The sequence below is a fragment of the Trichomycterus rosablanca genome, chromosome 10 (assembly GCF_030014385.1).
Source record: "Trichomycterus rosablanca isolate fTriRos1 chromosome 10, fTriRos1.hap1, whole genome shotgun sequence".
Taxonomy (NCBI): Eukaryota; Metazoa; Chordata; class Actinopteri; order Siluriformes; family Trichomycteridae; genus Trichomycterus; species Trichomycterus rosablanca.
Window position 1 is genome coordinate 5475546 of NC_085997.1, and position 24742 is coordinate 5500287.

A 24742-nucleotide genomic window follows, 5' to 3' on the forward strand; every position below is an offset into this window, starting at 1 on the left:
TTTTATTTTAGGTGCAGCAGATCCAGAATAACGATTGGCATCGGGGCTGATGTGCAATGAATAAGGAAGTACAATTAAACAATTTGGGAGATACAATAAGTGCAATCACAATTCACATTTTAAAAATTACATTACTTAATGGTAATGGTAGTCATGGTGACGAGATCGCAACACCAGGTTACGTGTGACGCAAGCATGTAAGTGCGAGCCCTCCCGGAACCCATTTAGAATGTATTGCAGCGCCTGCAGTTTGAAAAAAAGTGCCTTAACATGAGAGTCTATGAGAGCAAAAGGGGCGGTACTGTACGGAACACAACTCGACGCTGATTGGACTACGATATTCAGAGGCAATACAGACTGTCCAGAACAGTCACAGTTGTGATAGAAAAATTGCTTCCCTTTCGCCCTTTGGTGGTGCGACGAGCCGCCCCTGCGTAATAGCAGAATACATGAATCTTATGAATATGTGATATACACTGATCAGCCACAACATTAAAACCACCTCATTGATTCTACACTCACTCACTGTCCATTTTGCACTTTGTAGTTCTACAGTTACTGACTGTAGTCCATCTGTTTCCCTGCATGCTTTGTTAGCCCACTTTCATGCTGTTCTTCAATGGTCAGGACTCTCCCAGGACCACCACAGAGCAGGTATTATTTGGGTGGTGGATCGTTCTCAGCACTGCAGTGACACTGACATGGTGGTGGTGTGTTAGTGTGTGTTGTGCTGGTATGACTGGATCATCACTGTCACTGCTGGACTGAGAACATCTAGCCAACAGCGCCCCGTGGGCAGCGTCCTGTGACGACTGATGAAGGTCTAGAAGATGACCAACTCAAACAGCAGCTATATATGAGCGATCGTCTCTGACTTTTCATCTACAAGGTGGACCAACTAGGTAGGAGTGTCTAATAGAGTGGACGGTGAGTGGACACGGTATTTAAAAACTCCAGCAGCACTGCTGTATATGATCCACTCAAACCAGCACAACACACACTAACATACCACCACCAAATCAGTGCAGTGCTGAGAATGATCCACCACCTAAATCATACCTACATTGAAGAACAGGGTGAAAGGGGGCTAACAAAGCATGCAGAGAAACAGATGGACTACAGTCAGTAATTGTAGAACCACAAAGTGCTCCTTTATGGTAAGTGGAGCTGATAAAATGGACAGTGTGTGTGGAAACTGGGAGGTGGTTTTAATGTTATGGCTGATCGGTGTATATGTCCCCATAATCCCACAGTCTATATGCGAAGGGTGGAGTGGAAACATAGCCATGTGACCTCCCGTTCTTGTTCTGCCTAAGATCTCTTTCCATCCAGTAATGCAGTGTGAGTACTGAACCATCAAAGGAAAGGAGGACAGGGTTGATTTTATATTTTTGGTTGTAGCTTTATTTACTTCTTTTATGTATTTTTTGCAAGCAGGAATTGCCAGGCACCAGTTACAAATGTGAGTGAGACCTAAGATTGAGGTTATTGTATCACAGAGAAAGGAAATGAAGTCAGATTTAATATATGCTTCCGATGCGTCGGAGCCGAATGCTCACTGATGAGTGGCTGGATTTCCTCCAGGCCCTCCTCCAGCTCCAGGCCCTCCTCCAGCTTTATTAGCATTAGCTTCCTCTAACATTTTCTTATAGTTGCTTTTGAAGAACCCAGCCTAAGAGAAGAGTGGAAATAAAATGTGATCTTAATTATGTAGAACGATACCTAAAGCATTTTTTTTTATTTAAAGCATTGTGTTCATGATTTTAGTGACCTTATAGAGGCAAGCAGTGATGAGAGCCAAAATCACCAGCCCTCCTACGGCTCCTCCAATCGTCTCCTTAAGTGGGAATTCTTCCTCATACACCTCCACCTGGGTAATAATCTGTGCAAAACCAACACATACTAAGAACAGAATCAAAACATTCAAATAATGCATTTTTAAAACATATGACAGTAAATTAGACACGATGCCTTTAACATCCCTCAACCCTTTGCCGTAAATCCCCATAACCTCATACATTTGGTATGCAATCCAACTAAAAAAAAAAAAATATATATAAATTATATATAAATATATATATCAGCTCCACTTACCATATAGAAGCACTTTGTAGTTCTTACATCCATCCATCCATCCATTTTTCCATCCATCCTTCCATCCATCCATCCACCCATCCTTCCATCCTTCCATCCATCCATCCATCCTTTCATCCATTCTTCCATCCATTCATCTCTCCATCCATCCATCCTTCCATCCATCCATCCATCCATCCATCCATTCTTCCATCCATCCATTCATCCATCCATCCTTCCATTCATCTCTCCATCCATCTGGACTACCAGTCTAGTACACTGATGAGCTATCACTGCCACTTTCCTGGCCACCCAAGGAGGATGGAGGTCCTTGCTAAGTCTTAAGGTTTCTTCATGAAATTAAGGTAGTTTTTCCTTGCCACTGTCACCCTTGGCTTGTTCAACAGGGGCATTTGGTCTGTTGGTCCTGAATGCTGTAAATCCATGCCATGAAGCTCCCAGCAGAATTTTTGTTCATGTATCATTTGATCTCGTATTTAATTGACATACAAAGAAAAGACCCATAGTTCAGCTAAATATTTAGACTAGTCTTGGTCTTTAGTACTCTAAAACTACAGAATTTACCTTTCTAGTGGGGCGGCACAGTGGCTAAGTGGGTAGCACTGTCGCCTCACAGCAAGAAGGTCCTGGGTTCGATCCCCAGGTGGGGCAGTCCGGGTCCTTTCTGTGTGGAGTTTGCATGTTCTCCCCGTGTCCGCATGGGTTTCCTCCGGGTGCTCCGGTTTCCTCCCTGCAAGTGAGGTGAATTGGAGACACTAAATTGTCCATGACTGTGTTTGATACTGTATAACCTTGTGTGAACTGATGAACCTGGTGTTAAGTGTAACGACCGTTCCTGTCATGAATGTAACCAAAGTGTAAAACATGATGTTAAAATACTAATAAACAAACAAACAAACAAACAAACCTTCCTAGTGGGTGAAGTGTACAGAGAGTCAGAGGAAATGTAGACGTATTTCGTTTTGTTATACTCCAGAGTTGCAGTACTGACGAGTTCGAAAATCATCGTTCGGAGTCCCGTCTAAACGTGAGCAGAGATATTAAAGTATTACACTGTGCAAAATAAAAGAAGGAATGTGCTCAAGCAGAATATACAGTACTAAATGAACATACCTGTTCGATCCATCCAGAGCTGACGTTACCGGAGATGCTGTAGAATTTTGTCTCCCTCCTCATAAAAATAGCGTCACATCTGAACACTCTACACTCGGCCACAGAGCAATTCTGAAAATAGAGTTTTTGCTAGTTATATATATATATATATATATATATATATATATATATATATATATATATATACAGTGTATCACAAAAGTGAGTACACCCCTCACATTTCTGCAAATATTTCATTATATCTTTTCATGGGACAACACTATAGACATGAAACTTGGATATAACTTAGAGTAGTCAGTGTACAGCTTGTATAGCAGTGTAGATTTACTGTCTTCTGAAAATAACTCAACACACAGCCATTAATGTCTAAATAGCTGGCAACATAAGTGAGTACACCCCACAGTGAACATGTCCAAATTGTGCCCAAATGTGTCGTTGTCCCTCCCTGGTGTCATGTGTCAAGGTCCCAGGTGTAAATGGGGAGCAGGGCTGTTAAATTTGGTGTTTTGGGTACAATTCTCTCATACTGGCCACTGGATATTCAACATAGTACCTCATGGCAAAGAACTCTCTGAGGATGTGAGAAATAGAATTGTTGCTCTCCACAAAGATGGCCTGGGCTATAAGAAGATTGCTAACACCCTGAAACTGAGCTACAGCATGGTGGCCAAGGTCATACAGCGGTTTTCCAGGACAGCTTCCACTCGGAACAGGCTTCGCCAGGGTCGACCAAAGAAGTTGAGTCCACGTGTTCGGCGTCATATCCAGAGGTTGGCTTTAAAAAATAGACACATGAGTGCTGCCAGCATTGCTGCAGAGGTTGAAGACGTGGGAGGTCAGCCTGTCAGTGCTCAGACCATACGCCGCACACTGCATCAACTCGGTCTGCATGGTCATCATCCCAGAAGGAAGCTGACGCACAAGAAAGCCCACAAACAGTTTGCTGAAGACAAGCAGTCCAAGAGCATGGATTACTGGAATGTCCTGTGGTCTGACGAGACCAAGATAAACTTGTTTGGCTTAGATGGTGTCCAGCATGTGTGGCGGCGCCCTGGTGAGAAGTACCAAGACAACTGTATCTTGCCTACAGTCAAGCATGGTGGTGGTAGCATCATGGTCTTGGGCTGCATGAGTGTTGCTGGCACTGGGGAGCTGCAGTTCATTGAGGGAAACATTAATTCCAACATGTACTCTGACATTCTGAAACAGAGCATGATCCCCTCCCTTCGAAAACTGGGCCTCATGGCAGTTTTCCAACAGGATAACGACCCCAAACACAACCTCCAAGATGACAACTGCCTTGCTGAGGAAGCTGAAGGTAAAGGTGATGGACTAAACCCAATTGAGCACCTGTGGCGCATCCTCAAGTGGAAGGTGGAGGAGTTCAAGGTGTCTAACATCCACCAGCTTCGTGATGTCATCATGGAGGAGTGGAAGAGGATTCCAGTAGCGACCTGTGCAGCTCTGGTGAATTCCATGCCCAGGAGGGTTAAGGCAGTGCTGGATAATAATGGTGGTCACACAAAATATTGACACTTTGGGCACAATTTGGACATGTTCACTGTGGGGTGTACTCACTTATGTTGCCAGCCATTTAGACATTAATGGCTGTGTGTTGAGTTATTTTCAAAAGACAGTAAATCTACACTGCTATACAAGTTGTACACTGACTACTCTAAGTTATATCCAAGTTTTATTTTTATAGTGTTGTCCCATGAAAAGATATAATAAAATATTTGCAGAAATGTGAGGGGTGTACTCACTTTTGTGATACACTGTATATATATATATATATATACACACCGATCAGCCATAACATTAAAACCTGAGTGTTTCTACACTCACTATCCATTTTATCAGCCCCACTTACCATATAGAAGCACTTTGTAGTTCTACAATTACTGACTGTAGTCCATCTGTTTCTCTGCATGCTTTGTTAGCCCCCTTTTATGCTGTTCTTCAATGGTCAGGACTCTCCCAGGACCAGGTATTATTCTCAGCACTACAGTGACACTGACATGGTGGTGGTGTGTTAGTGTGTGTTGTGCTGGTATGAGTGGATCAGACACAACGATGCTGATGGAGTTTTTAAACACCTCACTGTCACTGCTGGATTGAGAATAGCCAACAGCGCCCCATGGGTAGCGTCCTGTGACCACTGATGAAGGTCTAGAAGATGACCAAGTCAAACAGCAGCAATAGATGAGCGATCATCTCTGACTTTACATCTACAAGGTGGACCAACTAGGTAGGAGTGTCTAATAGATTGGACAGGGAATGGACACGGTGTTTAAAAACTCCAGCAGAGCTGCTGTGTCTGATCCACTCATACCAGCACAACACACACTAACACACCACCACCATGTCATTGTCACTGTAGTGCTGAGAATGATCCACCACCTAAATAATACCTGCTCTGTGGGGGTCCTGTGGTGGTTCTGACCATTGAATAACAGCATGAAAGGGGGCTAACAAAGCATGCAGAGAAACTGACAGTCAGAACTACAAAGTGCTTCTATGTGGTAAGTGGAGCTGATAATAATACTAATTTAATTCATACTAATTAAGTTGTGATTAAAACTAAAATCTGTTTGCTGGACATACCAAGACATATCTAGTACTCACCACTTCAGGTTGTTTTTTCAGTGCTGCCACAAAATCACTGTTGGTGGGTTTCTCATCTTTCTCCCCAAAGCAACCTTGAATCTAAAAAACACAATGTCATTTACAGGTTTTTAAGATTTTTAAGGTTTTATGCATATGTGGGGTTTATTCCCAGCAAAAACACGTTACATTTGGACAACATTAGCCCTTGTCTGCCGAAAGCTGGCGCCAAAGTATACTAGGGTTTCAGCGCGAACCGTGACGTAATCTGCTGTGCCATGTTTCCAATGAAGTTTGGCGGTGCCATTGCGCCTCCATCCTTTAAAGTTTCTGATTGAATTTTGAGCCAGTTTTCCGCTGATGCTTACAAAGTGCCTCCAATGAGACGACCTGTTTGATATGATGCAATTAAAGTGACCCAGGCAGTACGAAAAATAAAGCTTAACGTGTCTTGTTATATATAATATATCATAATACATACGATATAATAATATGTACTATATCATAACACATACTATATATTAATATGTACTATATAATAGTACATACTATATAATAATATATACTATATGATAATACATACTATATAATAATATGTACTATATAATAATACATATTATATAATAATATGTACTATATAATAATACATATATAATAATATGTACTATATAATAATATGTACTATATAATAATACGTACTATATAATAATACATACTATATAATAATATGTACTATATAATGTATGTACTATATAATAATATGTACTATACAATAATATATACTATATAATATATACAATATAATAATACATACTATATAATAAGACATACTATATAATAATATATACTATATAATAATACATACTATATCATAATATATACTACATAATAATATGTACTATATGGTAATGCATACTATATAATACTATATATTATAGCATAATACATACTATATCATAATTGATATTATATAATATTACATACTATATCATAATTCATACTATATAATAATATATACTATGTAATACATATCATATAATAATATATACTATATAATATGTACTATGTAACAAGACATACTATACAGTATAATAATACATACTATATAATAATATATACTACATCATAATGCATACTATATATACAGTATATATATATATATATATATGTATATATATATATATATATATATATATATATATATATATATACTAGATTTACTAGATTTGTCCCTGCAAATGTCAACGTTTAACTGATTGCACTCAATTCAACTTTTAAAGAAACCATTCCACATACTGTAGAGTTACCAACATTACGTACAGTATATATCTTCTGTAATCTATGTGTCACTAGAATCTATATTTATTCTACTTTGTACACGTACCTGCATATTTTTATTGGCCCAGATGTCTTTATCTCCTAGTTTTATGGGAACTCTGATAAAAATAGTAAAGTTCAAATCCCTGATGTCATTCTCTACCTGAAAGAGGGTAAGAGAGAAAATACGACATTTAATTTATCACCCCGTTGTTGTTATAGCATGTAAATAGCACTGTAGGTTGAACAGTGCTAAAAATTTATGTTCTTTATACCTTTAAAATTTGCTGGATTGGCTTTTGAAGGTCATTCTTGCCTGCAGTGAAGTTAATGTGGACGCTGGAGTTGTCATGCCTTAAAATCACGTAGATAAAAGTTTGGTATTGACAGATAACAGATCACGTATATGTATGCATTGTACGAGCAACATGATCTATCTATCTATCTATCTATCTGTCTGTCTGTCTGTCTGTCTGTCTATCTAATCTATCTATCTATCATCTATCCATCCATCCATCCTTCTATATCCATCTATCCATCATGTAAGCTTTTAAAGACTTTTTACAAATTTAATAAAAAGAGTGGACTAACCTTATTAGTGCAACATAGATGCCATATTTGACACTAATGGATTTGTTTACGGACTTTTCACTAGAATTCGAATGTTGGTCATTGTCACTGTAAAGGTTGGAATAGTACGTAGATCAGTTAAATATACAACGTAAACAAATGTGGAATTTGCTTGTGAGCGGAATATAAACGTGTACCTGTAGGCACGTGCACTGAACATCAACATCCTGTCAAAGTTGCTGTCTTTCTTAATGCTGTAAGTTACGTCAAAGACTGCCTGCAGAAGGAAAACAGGAGTGCAGAGTTTAAAGATATTAGAAGAGCCCTTAATCCAAAGGCTGATTGAGCCTGGTTTTCACTTGCTTATGCTATAAAAGCAGCCCTCCATTAATTAAAAAAACCCCAAAATAATAGTAATTCCACAATAAGCTGAATAATCACTTATTAATGGAAAAGTTTAGGCTGGCCATACCAAAATACCCTACCTGTATTTGTCATTAGTTTTATTTAATACCCATTACCAGTGTAAATATTACCAATAGAGATTGTTAGTATGAGAAAATGAAGTATAAAGGCATTTTGACTCACCTTATCATTGCTTTTAAAGATGGGTTTATTGATATAACAGGTGGTCTGGCCCAGTACAGCTCTTTCTTCGCTGTCCACAGACTTACACTCCAGTTTACCCTGCTCAGACATGAACCAAAACATTTTGTTTTATTTTATTTATTCTTATTATTTTTTATTAATTAATTTATTTTTTAAATGATTTATTTATTTATTTTATTGTAAATAAATAAATAATTATTTTATGTATTTAGTTTATTTGTATTAATTTTTTTATATTTTTTACTGTTTTTTTTGTGTTTTTTTTATGTATTTATTTTATTATTATTTATTTATTTTATTATTTATTTATTTTATAATTATTTATTTTATTATTTATTTATTTTATTATTTTATTATTTATTATTTATGTAATTATTTATTGATTTATTTATTTTTTATTTAATATTTATTTATTTTATTATTTATTTATTTTATTATGTATTTATTTTATTATTATTTTTTAAAATGCATTTTTCTCCTTTTTTCTCCAGTTTTTACCCAATTGTGTTATTCTCTCTACTGGTGCTGACCCCCGCCTCGATTGAGGAGAGTGAACTGACGCACGCCTTGTCCGACACGTGAGCAGTACCCGACCTGCACCTGCAAATCATTTTTATTGTCTGATTTACTTCAGTTCGCAGATATTTTAATAAATTATAATATAAGATAAAGACAACAAATAATGAAAATATAAATGAAATAATTATCTATAAAAGCACTAAGATGTTTGTGCATTTGCCACTCTTACCTTTCTACTGCTAAACCTCCTAAAGGAGAGTCCAAACGGGTATTCAAGGATTATGTGACTGTTGTAGGAATTTTCCTCTCTGTTCTCCACAATAACAGTCACGTTCATTTCCTGCATCAATCCAACTATTATATCTGAAGATCTAAAAAAAAAAAGAAGTTTATTACACAATGCTTATATGTAGTACTAAATACAGTTTGTGTGCATGTGTTGTATCACTAATCATCTTACACATTGAAATTTAAATCCACTTTGAGATTGTCAACGCAGATCATATCAGATCCACAGTTGATTTCGAAATCCAGCTGTAAAATAATTGTACGTAGTTAACAAGGACGCATATTAATGATATTTACACCAATCAGCCATAACATTAACATCACCTCCTTGTTTCTACACTCACTGTCCATTTTATCAGCTCGACTTACCATATAGAAGCACTTTGTAGTTCTACAATTACTGACTGTAGTCCATCTGTTTCTCTGCATGCTTTGTTAGCCCCCTTTCATGCTGTTCTTCAATGGTCAGGACTCTCCCAGAGCCACCACAGAGCAGGTATTCATTCTCAGCACTGCAGTGACACTGACACTGACGTGGATCAGACACAGCCAACAGCGCCCCATGGGTAGCGTCCTGTGACCACTGATGAAGGTCTAGCAGATGACCAACTCAAACAGCAGCAATAGATGAGCGATCGTCTCTGACTTTACATCTACAAGGTGGACCAACCAGGTAGGAGTGTCTAATAGAGTGGACAGTGAGTGGACAGGGCTGTGTCTGATCCACTTATACCAGCACAACACACACTAACACACCACCACCATGTCAGTGTCACTGCAGTGCTTAGAATGACCCACCACCTAAATAATACCTGCTCTGTAGTGGTGCTGACCATTGAAGAACAGAGTGAGAGCAGGCTAAAACAGTATGTAGAGAAACAGTCAGTAATTATAGGACTACAAAGTGCTTCTATATGGTAAGTGGAGCTGATAAAATGGACAGTGGGTGTAGAAACATTATAAATGTAGTGTATATTTATACCCAATGTCCAGAATCCAATGGTTAATAAAGGTAGTAACAAAAACAGTAATAACATACTTACATTGTAGTCGGATGTGTTTTTTATAGAGGGATGAAGTACTGGTGTTAGGTTGTTCATCTGACTATTAGGGAGTCCTTCAAATGTAAAAGCTAACTCATTGATCACTGGATTTAAAGCATCCTTGGGGCAGTCCTAAAAGAAACAGAAATGAAGCAAATACCTGCGGTATTAAAAATATACATTATACCAATACCAAAACAATTCAGTAATTCAGGTCCCTGCTTGTGTCAGGATGATAAAGCCAAGCCTTTTTTTTGCATGTGTTCGAATAGCATGGCTTTGCAATACAAGAGTGCATCTGCTAGACTGGTCTGTCTGTAGTTCTACCTCTAGACCTGTCTTTAATTCAGGTCCCTGCTTGTTTTAGCATGATAATGCCAAGCCACATTTTGCACAAGTTGGAACAGTGTGGCTTTGCACTACAAGAGTGCAGGTGCTAGACTGGCCTGCCTGTAGGTCTACCGGTAAACATGTCCTCAATTCGGATCCCTGCTTGTTTCAGGATGATAAAGCCAAGCCTTTATTTTGCATGTGTTCGAACAGTGTGGCTATGCACTACAAGAGTGCAGCTGCTAGACTTGCCTGCCTGTAGTTCTACCTATAAACCTGTCTTTAATTCAGGTCCCTGCTTGTTTCAGGATGATAAAGCCAAGCCTTTATTTTGCACGTGTTCGAACAGTGTGGCTATGCACTACAAGAGTGCAGGTGCTAGACTGGCCTGCCTGTAGCTCTACCTATAAACTTGTCTTTATCTCAGGTCCCTGCTTGTTTTCGCATGATAATGCCAAGCCACATCTTCCAAACTGGGATTTTTTACTTACCTCAACAAAGAACACATGGTCTGTACATTTCTTAATCAGCGTTACTTTCATCATGGCAGACTGAACACGCTCTTTAGGAGAGAAGAAAGCCCGGTAGCTCTGTCGTTTGGCATCGAGTTTTAACGTGTAGTTAATGTCAGCGGCTAAGTCTAAACAAAGAGATCAACGGTTCCAATTAAGTTCTTAAAAATAAAGCATTTGGACTATATGACCAAATGTATGTGAACACGTGTATGTGTATTTGTTAATAAACATCCATTCCTGCATTTCAGGCCTGCAACACATTCCAAAAAAAGTTGGGATGGGGGCAATTTAGGGCTAGTAATGAGGTGAAAAAACTAAATAATGATGTGATTCCAAACAGGTGATTGTAATCATGGTTTGGTACAAAAGCAGCATCCAGGAAAGGCTGAGTCTTTGATGAGCAAAGATGATCAGAGGATCTTCAGTTTGTCCACAAATGTGTGAGAAAATGATTGAAATGTTTTAAAACAATGAACCTCAAAGAAAGATTGGAAGGGATTTGCATATTTCTCCCTCTACAGTGCATAATATCATTAAACGATTCAAGGAATCAGGAGGAATTTCAGTGCGTAAAGGCCAAGGGTACAAGCTTAACCTGAACGCCCGTGATCTTCCATCCCTCAGACGGCACTGCATCATGAACCGCCACTCAACAATAGCTGATATAACCACATGGGTGAGGGATTACTCAGCAAACAATATGGAGTTAAATGCACAAATGTCACTTAAAACTTTACAGTGCAAAAAAGTAGCCTTATGTTAACCATGTCCAGAAGCGGCGTCAACTTCTCTGGGCTCGGAGGCATCTAGGATGGACCATCACACAGTGAAAATGTGTTTTGTGGTCAGATGAATCAGCATTCCAGGTCTTTTTTGGAAAAAAATGGATGCCGTGTTCTCCGGACCAAAGACGAAAAGGACCATCCAAAAGCCAGGGTCTGTCATGGTATGGGGTATGTCAGTGCCCTTGACAAAGGTCATTTACACTTTTGTGATGGCAGCATTAATACAGAAAAGTACATTGAGATCTTAGAGCAACATGTGCTGCCTTCAAGACGTCATCTTTTCTAGGGACGTCCACGCATTTTTCAACAAGACGATGCAAAACCACATGCTGCACACATTACAAAGGCATGGCTGCGGAAGGAGAGGGTACGGGTACTGGACTGGCCTGTCTTAAGACGTGTTTGCAGGAAGAATGAGACAAAATAAAAGCTGAAACACTAAATCACTTGGCATCCTCAATTCCAAAACATCTTTTAAGTGTGGTAAATGCTTTACTGTCCCAACTTTTTTTGAAATGTGTTGAAGGCCCGAAATGCAGGACGGATGTTGATTAATAAATGAAATGAAATTGACCAGATAAAACATGAAATCAACCAGCCTGCAATAAAAGAGACCATGTTTTTTTATATATATTAGCATTTTTCATGCTGTCCCAACTTTTTCTGATTTGGGGTTGTATATAAAATAAGTAGATGTTTTCAGCCATGTGGCAACAGTTTAAAAAAATGTTCAGTTCCAGTTCGGTTTGGAGGACCGACTTTGGCCTGCACAGAGACAAGACTTGGACCTGATCAATATGCAGCTCATTGTTAAATATAAATGTCTACATACTTTTGGCCATATAGTGAATATAATCTACTGAGGAAATATAGATAGAACAACCGTTTGTAACACTGTAATTTCCACTCAAAATAAAGCACAAATTCAGCGTGATGTTCAAAGGAGTTGTGCAGTCGGTATCATTGATGGGGATTTTGGACGGCTTGTAGGTTACTTGGGTGACCAAGGACACGATGGGTCTGGACCTGCACAAACAACACAAAGACACAACACAAACAAGCTTACATTATTGTTTTTAATACGGTCTACTTGCCTCTTGCTTTGCATCATGGGAAAATCAAAAGAAATCGGCCAAGACATCAGAAAAAGAATGGTGGACGTCCATAAGTCTGCTTGTATGTAGTGTTTGATTGTTCAGCTCAGTGTAGCACCAGCCTGTAGGTTAAAGCTTGGGCACGAATAGATCTTCCAAATGGACAAGGGCTCCTAGCATACTTCCAAAGTGAAGGTAATGGAACGGTCATCACAAAGCCCACAAACCCTATACCTTAAAATTATGACTGCGCCCTTGGAGCCGACAGCAAGTTCCGTCAAGTTGTCTCCACTGTGGTCCAGGGCAAACTGACCTAGAGAAAGCCCGAAGAAGAGCAGCCCGGGGCGCACGGACGAACCACTGATTCTCTGTATTGAAAACAACAAAGAAAACAGACAACAATCAATTTGGAGGATCCATGATGTTGTGGGGCTGCTTTGCTGCCTGTGGGATTCAAAGGATTATTAAAGGATGATTAGTCCTGTCTATCTCTATATCTCACCTGTGAGTAGGTAGGACTGATGTCTTCTCCTCTTCCTGAAAAGATATATATGCTGCCCTGGCCATTCTCCTCCAGAGGTGCTCCGACCACTACATCTGCAAGACGATCCCCGTTGAGATCTGCAGGGCTTGCCAGCGTCAAACCAAACCTTCCTCTCTGGCCTGGCATTCCCCTCAGTGTCTGCTTGTGCTCTACTTGTAGAGACTAGATTAGAGAAAAGGTATTGAAAGGTTATGCAAGATTGGCATGAAGGCTTCATGACTAATTATAGACTCATAGAATAAAACATAATTAATTTCTTAATTAGTTAACCAAACTAGAATGTGTGATTGGTCAGATTCCTCTTGATTGATGAGAACCTGCGCCTCATGAGCAATAATTCGCTCCAGGTGGAAGTTCTTTTATATGTCACAGTTCCTCCCTCTCATTTCTCTGAAGGTAGGATACTGGGCAGGTAGGTCAAGTCCAGTCTTCCGCTGGGTTGTGATACTAGAATTCTTTACTTCTTACTAGGAACTTACCCAGCATTTTGTCGCAGCATTTTGGGCTTCACCATAGAACCACCCTGGGAGATCCCAGCACTCACGAGTAGGTCCTGGTTATGCCCAGGGTAAACCAGTAAGTGGGTACGGGTTCTGCTTATACATGTTCCAGCTGTCTTGTCACAAGTGACCATAGCAGCCTGTTATTGTGACATCCAGTTTTCAGTTCTGCGCTATCCCTGTTCTATCCACTTTCTCCGTTGCTGGGTGCAGTTGTTTTGTTTCTATTCATTTTAACTCTGCAGCAACAGTTTAGGGAAGGCCATTGACTGTTCCAGTATGACTGTGTCCATGCGCACAAAGCAAGTTCTAAAAGACTTTCTAGTGGGAACTCAACTACCTCTGTTATTGCATGTTTGTCAATGATACTCATTGACCAACATCAGTGCCCAGCCTTACAAATTCTCATTTGACAAAATAGGCACAAATTTCCACAGTCATGTCATGTGCAAGTCTTGAATTTTGGTTTTATTTTATTACCACATTCAGTTTGAAACAATGATGCTAGTCTACAAAGCCAAAAATGGACCACTCCCAAAATACCCTGGAGAACTTATTAAACCCCGTTCTGTACCCTGCACCCTTTGAGCTACAAGTCTAGGTAGTCTTGATCCACCAATCAGAACTCAAGGGAGACAGGAATCAAAGATGTTCTATGTACTAGCACCCAGGTGGTGGAGTCTCTTGCCATCTTCATAAACCAATTAAAGACCCACCTCGTAACGAATTGCTTACATTGAAACTATGGACATCGTACATAACTAAGGTTCAACCTTAAAGAATATAGTGTCCACCACAAATATTGGACAAATAATAAAAACACCTTTAATTGCTAGTAAGCAGGGTGATTCAAAGCGCCAATTAATCTTCTTCTTGGAGTCAGAATGCCTTTCAAAGGACCAACAAACTCAATGTGGATCTTTACTAAGTGCTTACATTGAATCTAACCTGGACCTACTAACCTTTTTATCCTTCCTAAAATGGATTAACTGGATTTGTGTTCTTCGCCTGTGGTTCTTAGACTGACGAAGGACTTTGGGAAGTCGCTCTGGAATAAGAGCATCTGCTAAATGCTGTAAATGTAAATACAGGCAATGGTAGTGGAACAGCAAAGACGTTACCTAATCTGATGTCACAATGATGAACATATATAATTCGTATTATATTAAATTGCTCATGCTTTGTACCTGTTTACTGTTCGTCATCAATGTGTGCTGGAAATTACTGCAGGACTGTAATTTGGGATACACCCTTTAAGCAAACAGCTTCTGATTTTTAAGAGACCCACGCTTAGATTGGGTCATATATTTTTTAGTTTTGTGTTTGCTTTTTACCCAGTGCAGAAATGTATAGACGAAGACTTTTCCTTCCTGATCGGCCTCGTGATACAGCGGAGCTGAAACTAGTAGAAGGTCAGCATTGCCGTCTGAGTTTAGGTCCACCGTGCACACTTCGGCTCCGTAGTACGAACCGATCTGAGGCTTCAGTTTCAAAAAGCAAAATCATAATAGTCCTGTTTGTCATATTACTAATTGGATGTTATTTATGGCTTTAAAATCATTGTAATGAGAGGAGAATCACCTCTGGGGAGTCCATCGAATAGTTACTACCCGTCTGCAGTGAAGACAATAGAACTTTTCCCTTGTGTTCTGCTCTCGGAGCTCCCTGAATAACATACGTACCAAGTGTTGTTCTTGCTACCGTCATAGAATAACCTGGAAATGTTGAACAGTGTTGATTACGGTAAACTTAAACCTAAAGCTTCAATCACAAGGAACATTGTAGAAATGACTTCTTGGGTCAAGGACCAACAGACCCAAGAGACGACAGTTGAACTTTAGTTTTGTTTAATATACACTATATTGTCAAAAGTATTCGCTCATCTGCCTTTACATGCATATGAACTTGAGTGACGTCCCATTCTTAATCCATAGGGTTTAATATGATGTCGGGCCACCCCTTGCAGCTATAACAGCTTCAACTCTTCTGGGAAGGCTTTCCACAAGGTTTAGGAGTGTGTTTATGGGAATGTTTGACTATTCTTCCAGAAGCGCATTTGTGAGGTCAGACACTGATGTTGGACGAGAAGGTCTCCGCTCTAATTCATCCCAAAGGTGTTTTATCGGGTTGAGGTCAGGACTCTGGACTTTATGGACCTTGCTTTGTGCACTGGTGCGCAGTCATGTTGGAACAGGAAATCTCTTGGTATGCTGAAGCATTAAGAGTTCCTTTCACTGGAACTAAGGGGTCGAGCCCGACTCCTGAAAAACAACCCACACCATAATCTCCCCCCCACCAAACCTTACACTTGGCACAATGCAGTCAGACAAGTACCGTTCTCCTGGCAACCGCCAAACCCAGACTCGTCCATCAGATTGCAAGACGGAGAAGCGTGATTCATCACTCCAGAGAGTCCAGTGGTGGCATGCTTTACACCACTGCATCCAGTGACGGTAGACTGTGGACTATTTAATAGTGAGGAAATGTCTCGACTGGACTTGTTGCACAGGTGGCATCTTATCACTGTACCACACTGGAATTCACTGAGATCCTGGGAGCGACCCATTCTTTCACTAATGTTTGTAGAAGCAGTCTGCACACCTAGGTGTTTGGTTTTATACATCTGTGGCCATGGAAGTGATTGGAACACCTGAATTCAATAATTTGGGTGGGTGGGTGAATACTTTTGACAATATATTGTACCTCAACATAAGCAAACCCCAAAGTGCTGCCAATGTAGATGGTAGGTAGAAGTCCAGGGGTGTTAATACTTTACTTAGGATCTTACCAAAGTAACTGTCACTGCTGCTCCCCATTTTAAAGTCATTCATGTACTGGTATCCACCTTTCCACTGGTAAGCTCCTACTGCACTCATTATTATGCTACCCTAAAGACAAATAAAATTATCAGCTCGGAGTCATTTTGTCACATATAGCCTTGATGAACCATCGTTAACACAGTTTCTCTTATTATTTTTATGATAAAGACCCCCACAGGACCACCACAGAGCAGGTATTATTTACACAGCAGCGCTGCTGGAGTTTTTTAAATACCGTGTCCACTCACTGTCCACTCTATTAGACACTCCTACCTAGTTGGTCCACCTTGTAGATGTAAAGTCAAAGACGAGCGCTCATCTATTGCTGCTGTTTGAGTTAGTCATCTTCTAGACCTTCATCAGTGGTCACAGGACGCTGCCTACGGGGCACTGTTGGCTGGATATATTTTTGGTTAATGGACTATTCTCAGTCCAGCAGTGACAGTGCTGCTGTGTCTGATCCACTCATACCAGCACAACACACACTAACACACCACCACAATGATAGTGTCTGCTCTGCTCTGTGGTGGTCCTGTGGGGGTTCTGACCATTGAAGAACAGCATAAAAGGGGGCTAACAAAGCATGCAGAGAAACAGATGGACTACAGTCAGTAATTGTAGAACTACAAAGTGCTTCTATATGGTAAGTGGAGCTGATAAAATGGACATTGAGTGTAGAAACAAGGAGGTGGTTTTAATGTTATGACTGATCAGTGTATATTACCCATCTTTCCCTTGCTTTCTCCTTGACAAGTCCTTACTCGTAGCCCTACAAGAGCACCGTAATGGGTCTCAACAACAGGATCTCACCACTCTCTCAAGTTCTTCCTTGCTGATGTCACCCTCTACTTACTCATTTGGAGTCTGGACCAAGGGTTTATACACAACTCAACAATCCCATCAAGTCCACCTTTAAAGCCTAAACTTAAAACCTTGGACCAACAACCACTGCAGAAGATTACACTCTCTCATTGCTACCCAACATCGGCTGCATGGCAGAGCTGGAATTTAAACTCTTAACCTTTTAATTGAAAGACCAAAGATCTACCCCCTAATCTATCACTGTCCCTGGGCATTTTATTTTATTATGTTCTATTCTAGACCAGGGTTGGACATACGTAGATCCTTTCTAAGGCGACTGTGACGGCCACTCCAGAATCTTTGAGGACTTCTTCTGAAACCAAACCTTGGTGGACTTTGAGATATGATTGGGATCATTGTCTTGTTTTAAGGTCCAAAGACTTTTTCAAAAAATTTCCTGACACTTGATCACTTGATTGAATTCATCTTTTCCTCCACATGCAGCAGGTTTCCAGTGCCAGAGGAAGCAAAGCAACCCCAGAACATCATCGAGCCACCTCCATTATTCACTGTATGAATGGATTTATTAATATTTAATGACTTTTTTGATCAATCCTGGGTGTTTTTAAAATACTGCCAAGAGTTTTTTTAAACCTACATTTGGAGCAAAGGCTGTATTGAAACCATCCTGTGCAAATTCCATCTTGGAGGAATCTCCAGTCTGTGTTCCTAACGAGGTATAAACGTAGAATACCAGTTATGGCAGGACAGGTACACAATTATACAGGTCAATTAACATAAACAAAACAAGAAAATTTAAAGACATACCCTCGATTGTGATAATGTTAGTCTCCAGAGTTTTCCGAATTTGATTTAGCACGGCAAACCCGTCCACCTTAAATACGTATTTCTCATCCGGATCAGATGCGATCGTTTTCAACTCTTGCACTGCTGAGGGGGTATTAAAGGCAGAGCCAACCTATTAAAGTATAAGGGAATCATTAAATACTGACAGGTTACAACATTGTGTGAAAGCTGTGGTAGCTCAGTGGTTAAGGTACACGCCAAGTTGGCACTGTTGGGCCCCTGAACACGGTTCTTAACCCTCAGTTGCAGTTGTGATTGGAAGTCACTTTTGACAAAAGCATCCACTTCTTGGCAGCCTAGTTGCCCATATTTTGGTGGAATCAAGCATGAGGCCAGTCTCACGTATGGAGAGTCACACGCTGATCTCCACCTCTGGCTACTAACCAGTATCCTTGCACAGCGTCAAACGCTCTACCCCCTTGTTAGATCGGTCTTTCCCACTCAGCAGACCAGTGGCCAATTTTGTCTGCTGCAGGCACTGCCAATTGTGCCTGCTAGGGGTGCCAAGCTGACTGATAGCACTGGTGTGCTAGCGGAATATCCCCAAACTTATCCCCAAACTTGGGATCCGTCATCCATTAAAACTGTATCAGCAAGTCCATTTCTTTGTTTTATTTCAGCTCATTATCATTTATCATAGGTGTTAAGTTAATCAATAAAAACCTGGCTTATGTAAAGGGTTAGGGTTGGGATTCTTACCCCTATAGCATAGCAAGTGATGTTATTTCTCTGAGCATTCTCTGCAGCGAGTCCCAGATTGTCATCGCCCCATGATGACTGACCGTCAGTGATCACCAGCAAGACTTTGTTAGTATATGATCTGGCCTGGCTGGCAAATAGTTCATTGCTGTGTGAAAGAAAAGGCAAATTGACTATAAATATAAACATAAATAACCGTTGAATATTCTGTCATTTAGTCTTATGAATAAATAATACTTACACAAGTTTATTGATAGCTTTGCCGGTATTGGTCGAGGATCTGAACTGAGTAATGTTTGCTGTTTTGTTGAGGTCTGGAAACTGACTGAAGTTTATGTGAATTTCACAATAATAAGAATATTGTGCAACAGCAAACTAAAAAGTAAAGAACACATAATAATATATTTATTTATTAATAAACATCCATTCCTGCATTTCAGACCTGCAACACATTAAAAAAAAAGTTGGGACAGTAAAGCATTTACCGCCGTTCCTTTTCACCACACTTAAAAGACGTTTTGGCATCGAGGATACCAAGCGATTTAGTGTTTCAGCTTTTATTTTGTCCCGTTCGTCCTGCAGACACGTCTTAAGATGTGCAACTCTATTGAGGATAGGTCAGGACTGCAGGCAGGCCGGTCCAGTACCTGTACCCTCTTGAAAAATGCATGGACGTCCCTTGAAAAGATCTCAATGTAATTTTCTGCATTAATGCTGCATCACAGAAGTGTAAATGACCTTTGCCAAGGGCACTGACACGTTCCCATACTATGACACACCCTGGCTTTTGGACTTGTTCCTGATAACAGTCTGGACGGTCCTTTTCGTCTTTGGTCCGGAGCACACGGCGTCCATTTTTTCCAAAAAAAGACCTGGAATGCTGAGTCATCTGAGCACAATATACATTTCCACTGTGTGATGGTCCATCCTAGATGCCTCTGAGCCCAGAGAAGTCGACATCGCTTCTGGACATGGTTAACATAAGGCTTCTTGTAAGGCATTTGTGCCTTTACGAAATTCCTCCCGATTCCTTGAATCTTTTAAGGCAGTGGTTCTCAATCTTTTTAGACCAAGTACCACCCATTATCAAACCAAACGTTCCAAGTACCACCTACTGTATGTTTCTCATCACAAAACCACATATGGCACACATGAATTAGGTGTGTGTGTATATATATTAGTGATTGGAATTATGGCTTCTTGACGGGAGTCGGATCTTTTGGCTCGGTTCCTTTTAAAGAGCCGTTCAAAAAATGGCTCTTCGTTCTCCGGGAGGCGCTACTAGGTAAACTATAAAACACCCCCGATATTAATATAAAATGTTGCTACCTTGCCTTAAATGTATTCCTAATTCAAACAACACTTAAATGAGAAAAAAAGATTTATTTCAAAAGGAAAAAAAAACACAGGGAAGAGACATACTGTGGTTGCATTTCATTAAGTTTCAGAAAAATCCTCTTTTGTGCAGAGATGCGACTGTTTGTTTCTGCTTTAAAACATAAGCACAATGAAATAACCAGATTTAACACAATTAAACAAGTTTATAGTTTATTTCTCAATTATTTGTCATTATACTACTAGCTCTAGCTCTCTGTGTGTGTGTGTGTGTGTGTGTGTGTATGAGTGTGCATGCGTGCGAGTGTGTGTTTATGTGTGTGGTGTTAGTGTATGTGAATGTAAGTGTGTGTGTGTGTGTGTGTCTCACTCGCTCTCTGTGATACTGAAAGTGCAGCTCTTATTACGAGTTATGATTAATTCCCTCTACTGATGCGAAGCTGAATGGGTGGATTACAGTCGATAAGAACCGGAATCGGATCGTTCACAAACGACTCATCACTAGTATATATGCAGTTACCACTGATCATCACAGTGAGTGCGCGTGTTTAGCGGAGCAGCCTTGTGATGTCAGGAACGAGATCAGTGAGATTCAAACGCAGATCTGCTCTGACAAAAGCGTTTCGGAAATTTTGAGATGGAAACCGCGAACTTGAAGTATAGACGTAATGAAGTACGGTGTCTGCGTAGCCCCGAATATTTTTAAAAACACATTTGTTTTAATTAAACTGATTTTATTAAAACAGAATTATAAGAACTTTGAAACAGATTTTATTAGTAATTTACACATTTTGTTTCATATTTTTTTATTTATAATTATTAAATTATTTATTTTTTCGGTGCATGTAATTACTTTTCCGAGATTATCTGGCGTACCACCTCGTGCTGCTTCACGTACCACCAGTGGTACGCGTACCACAGTTTGAGAACCACTGTTTTAAGGTTATTATGCACTGTAGAGGGAGAAATATGCAAATCCTTTCCAATCTTTCTTTGAGGTTAATAATTTTCTCACACATCTGTGGACAAACTGGAGATCCTCTGATCATATTTGCTCATCAAAGACTGGATGATGCTTTTGTACCAGACCAATTATGTTTGGAATCACATCATTATTTATGTTTTGTCAGCTAATTACTAGCCCTACATTGCCCCTGTCCCATCTTCTTTTGGAATGTGTTGCAGGCCTGAAATGAAGGAATGGAGGCATATTAACAAATGAAAGATCAAGTTCAAACCCACCATGAGCCTGAATAGGATAAAGCAGTGGTAAAACAGACTGAATGAATAGACCAATCCAATTTCCTTCATTAATTATTATCACTTAACGTTGGCTCCACCAGATCAGTACATGTGGCACAGCATGTGAACAGGACATCGTGTAAATGGGACAACTGATTAGATCATTCAGATTATGATGATATTTATCACTTGTTATAGTATTATTATTACATTAAAGAAGGGAAGGACGTACACATACACACATACCCGAAAATCCCTGTCTTGTAATCCTTCGATCAGGGTCACAACAAAATGTTTCATTGTAATGAAATCACTTGGAGATATGCTTCCAGATCCATCCAACAAAAAAGCAAGATCTACGTAGGGTGGGGGTGGACAATCTAGGAATAATGAAATAGAAAGAAATAAAACATACTTTATGAGAGAAAGTAGTTCTACACAAAATAACCCAAAATGTATAATATCATATGTACACAAGTGTGCACACCCTTTGATATGATACCCAAAGGTGAGCTGAGGTGCATTTTGTTATCGCTGACACTGCCTGAGATGTTTCTACAATTTAATCGGGGTCCACCTGTGCTAAATTCAATTGATTGGACATGATTGGGGGATTGCCAACACCTGCCTATATAAGGTCCCACTGTTGACTGTTGCATATCAGAGCAAACTCCAAGCCATGGGGTCAAAGGAATTATCTGCAGACCTCAGAAACAGGATTGTATCAAGGCATAGATCTGGAGATCTGTGGAGCTGGAGCTTTGCAGGTCCCAGAGAGCACAGTGGCCACTCGTAATCATTCGTAAATGGAAGAAGTTTGGAACCACCAAAAACGTTCCTAGACCTGGCTGCCTGATCAAACTAAGCGATCAGGGAAGACGGGCTTCGGCCAGGGAGGTCAGCGGGAACCCGAGGGTCACTCTGACAGAGCTCCAGCGTATCCTTGTGGAGATGGGAGAACCTATTAGAAGATCAACCATCCAGACAGCACTATACAAATCACGTCTTTATGGTAGAGTGGAAGACGGAAGCCACTCCTTAGTAAAAGGCACATGACTGCCCGCTTGGAGTTTGCAAAATGGCACCTAGAGGATAAAATTGTCTGGTCTGATAAAACCTAAATAGAACTTTTTGGCCTGAATACCAAACGTTATGTCTGGAGGAGACCAGGCACTGCCAGGACCATCACCTGGTTAATGCCATCCCTACAGTGAAGCATGGCGGTGGTAGCATCATGATGTGGGGATGTTTTTCAGCAGATGAACCGGGGCGACTAGTCCTGAGCATTTCCACACGCACAATTTGAAGGGAACTCAAGGGATTGGGACTAAACAGCTGTGTAGCCTTAAGAAAACCACTCGTCAGTGAGGCTAACCGGCAAAAACGGCTTCAATTTGCTAGGGAGCATAAAGATTGGACTCTGGAGCAATGGAAGAAGGTCATGTGGTCTGATGAGTCCAGATTTACCCTGTTCCAGAGTGATGGGCGCATCAAGGTAAGAAGAGAGACGGCTGAAGTGATTCACCCATCATGCCTAGTGCCTACCGTACAAGCCTGTGGGGGCAGTGCTATGATCTGGGGTCGCTGCAGTTGGTCAGGTCTAGCTTCAGGTCAGCTGACTACCTGAATATACTGAACCACCAGGTTATTCCATCAATGGATTTTTTCTTCCCTGATGGCACGGGCATATTCCAAGATGACAATGCCAGCATTCATCGGGCTCAAATTGTGAAAGAGTGGTTCAGGGAGCATGAGACATTAATTTCACACATGGATTGGCCACCACAGAGTCCAGGCCTGAACCCCATTGAGAATCTTTGGGATGTGCTGGAGAAGACTTTGCGCAGTGGTCCAAATCTCCCATCATCAATACAAGATCTTGGGGAAAAATTAATGCAACTCTGGACAGAAATAAATGTTGTGACATTGCAGAAGCTTGTGGAAACGATGCCACAGCGAATGTGTGCCGTAATCAAAGCTAAAGGCGGTCCAACCAAATATTAGAGTGTGTGACCTTTTTTTTGGCCAGGCAGTGTATAGTGCAGGTGCCATGATAATAAATAATAGGTCCAGTGTGGCGTTCAGCATAGTGATTGAGGTGGGTCCTGCCAAGTACTGTATGCAGCTGTAGCTACTCCCAGATGTCATAAGGTTATACAGTGTGTGGCTGGGGTTGGAATAGCTGTTTTGCTCAAGTAACGGATATCCAAAATACATGAAAAAGTCTACGGACCAGTCATTAGGACTCTTGTGGTTCACGGTTACATTTAATTTCAGCGTTGTTAATGCCAGTTAACGATGTCGGATCGTAATTACCTCGCAGTTTACCCGGTATCGGTCCTGACGGAGCATTGTTTGAGTCGATGGTGAAACACATGCCATTGTAGGTGGTCAGGTGAGAACAGTCCTTGGGAATGGTTGGGCCACAGACCTGGACACAAAATACATTTACACACAATAAGCATTAATTAAAATGATCTAGAGACTTTCAAAAAGAGGTTTTAGATACTGTAGACAGAAGACATGAACATCTAACTTACTGCTATCGTTGGAGACCACTGACTTTGAGTCATTGAAAGACCAAGAGACATATTGATGGCCACATCAGGCACTAAATAATAAAAAATAGACACACAGGTTAGCTTTTTTAATCCTTAACAAAGTATCTCAGTGCATGTGCATATGATTATACCATTAATTGGAAGAGGCGAGCAGCTGTTGTCCATGATGTTGCAGCTGTACACTTGGCCTCTTTGGTTCTGATTTTGTATTAAGGGGTCGCTCACAATCAACCTGACAAGAGAGATGCATTTTATTTAGATATACGACCCCAAATCAGAAAAAGTTGGGACAGAATGGAAAATGCAAACCAGAACACATTCCAAAAAAAGTTCAAAACACTGCATCAAGAACCGCCACTCAACAATAGCTGATATAACCACATGGGTGAGGGATTACTGTAGTAAACCTTTGTCGAGCACTACAATACAGAGTTACATGCACAAATGCCACTTAGAACTTCACTGTGCAAAAAAGAAGCCTTATGTTAACCAT

At 40.3% G+C, this 24742-nt stretch overlaps 1 protein-coding gene across 1 annotated transcript in view; it reads right to left on the minus strand.

Annotated features, from left to right (window-relative positions):
- Positions 1–1555: 1555 nt before the first annotated feature.
- The window catches only part of LOC134321597 (integrin alpha-M-like), a 28299-nt gene continuing 5112 nt past the window's right edge, over positions 1556–24742 (minus strand). The window contains exons 3-29 of the mRNA XM_063003404.1: positions 24381–24481; positions 24229–24299; positions 24005–24119; positions 21921–22068; positions 19112–19259; positions 18374–18524; positions 18204–18274; positions 16714–16813; positions 15507–15640; positions 15260–15406; positions 13384–13587; positions 13116–13249; positions 12671–12813; positions 10979–11127; positions 10158–10289; positions 9287–9360; positions 9056–9197; positions 8287–8385; positions 7896–7975; positions 7720–7806; positions 7404–7482; positions 7196–7291; positions 5833–5913; positions 3208–3318; positions 3002–3115; positions 1772–1882; positions 1556–1672 (exon numbers count right to left, since the gene is read on the minus strand). Of these exons, the coding sequence (XP_062859474.1) occupies positions 1556–1672; positions 1772–1882; positions 3002–3115; positions 3208–3318; positions 5833–5913; positions 7196–7291; positions 7404–7482; positions 7720–7806; positions 7896–7975; positions 8287–8385; positions 9056–9197; positions 9287–9360; positions 10158–10289; positions 10979–11127; positions 12671–12813; positions 13116–13249; positions 13384–13587; positions 15260–15406; positions 15507–15640; positions 16714–16813; positions 18204–18274; positions 18374–18524; positions 19112–19259; positions 21921–22068; positions 24005–24119; positions 24229–24299; positions 24381–24481 (3139 nt within the window). The remainder of the gene's footprint in view (positions 1673–1771; positions 1883–3001; positions 3116–3207; positions 3319–5832; positions 5914–7195; positions 7292–7403; positions 7483–7719; positions 7807–7895; positions 7976–8286; positions 8386–9055; positions 9198–9286; positions 9361–10157; positions 10290–10978; positions 11128–12670; positions 12814–13115; positions 13250–13383; positions 13588–15259; positions 15407–15506; positions 15641–16713; positions 16814–18203; positions 18275–18373; positions 18525–19111; positions 19260–21920; positions 22069–24004; positions 24120–24228; positions 24300–24380; positions 24482–24742) is intronic.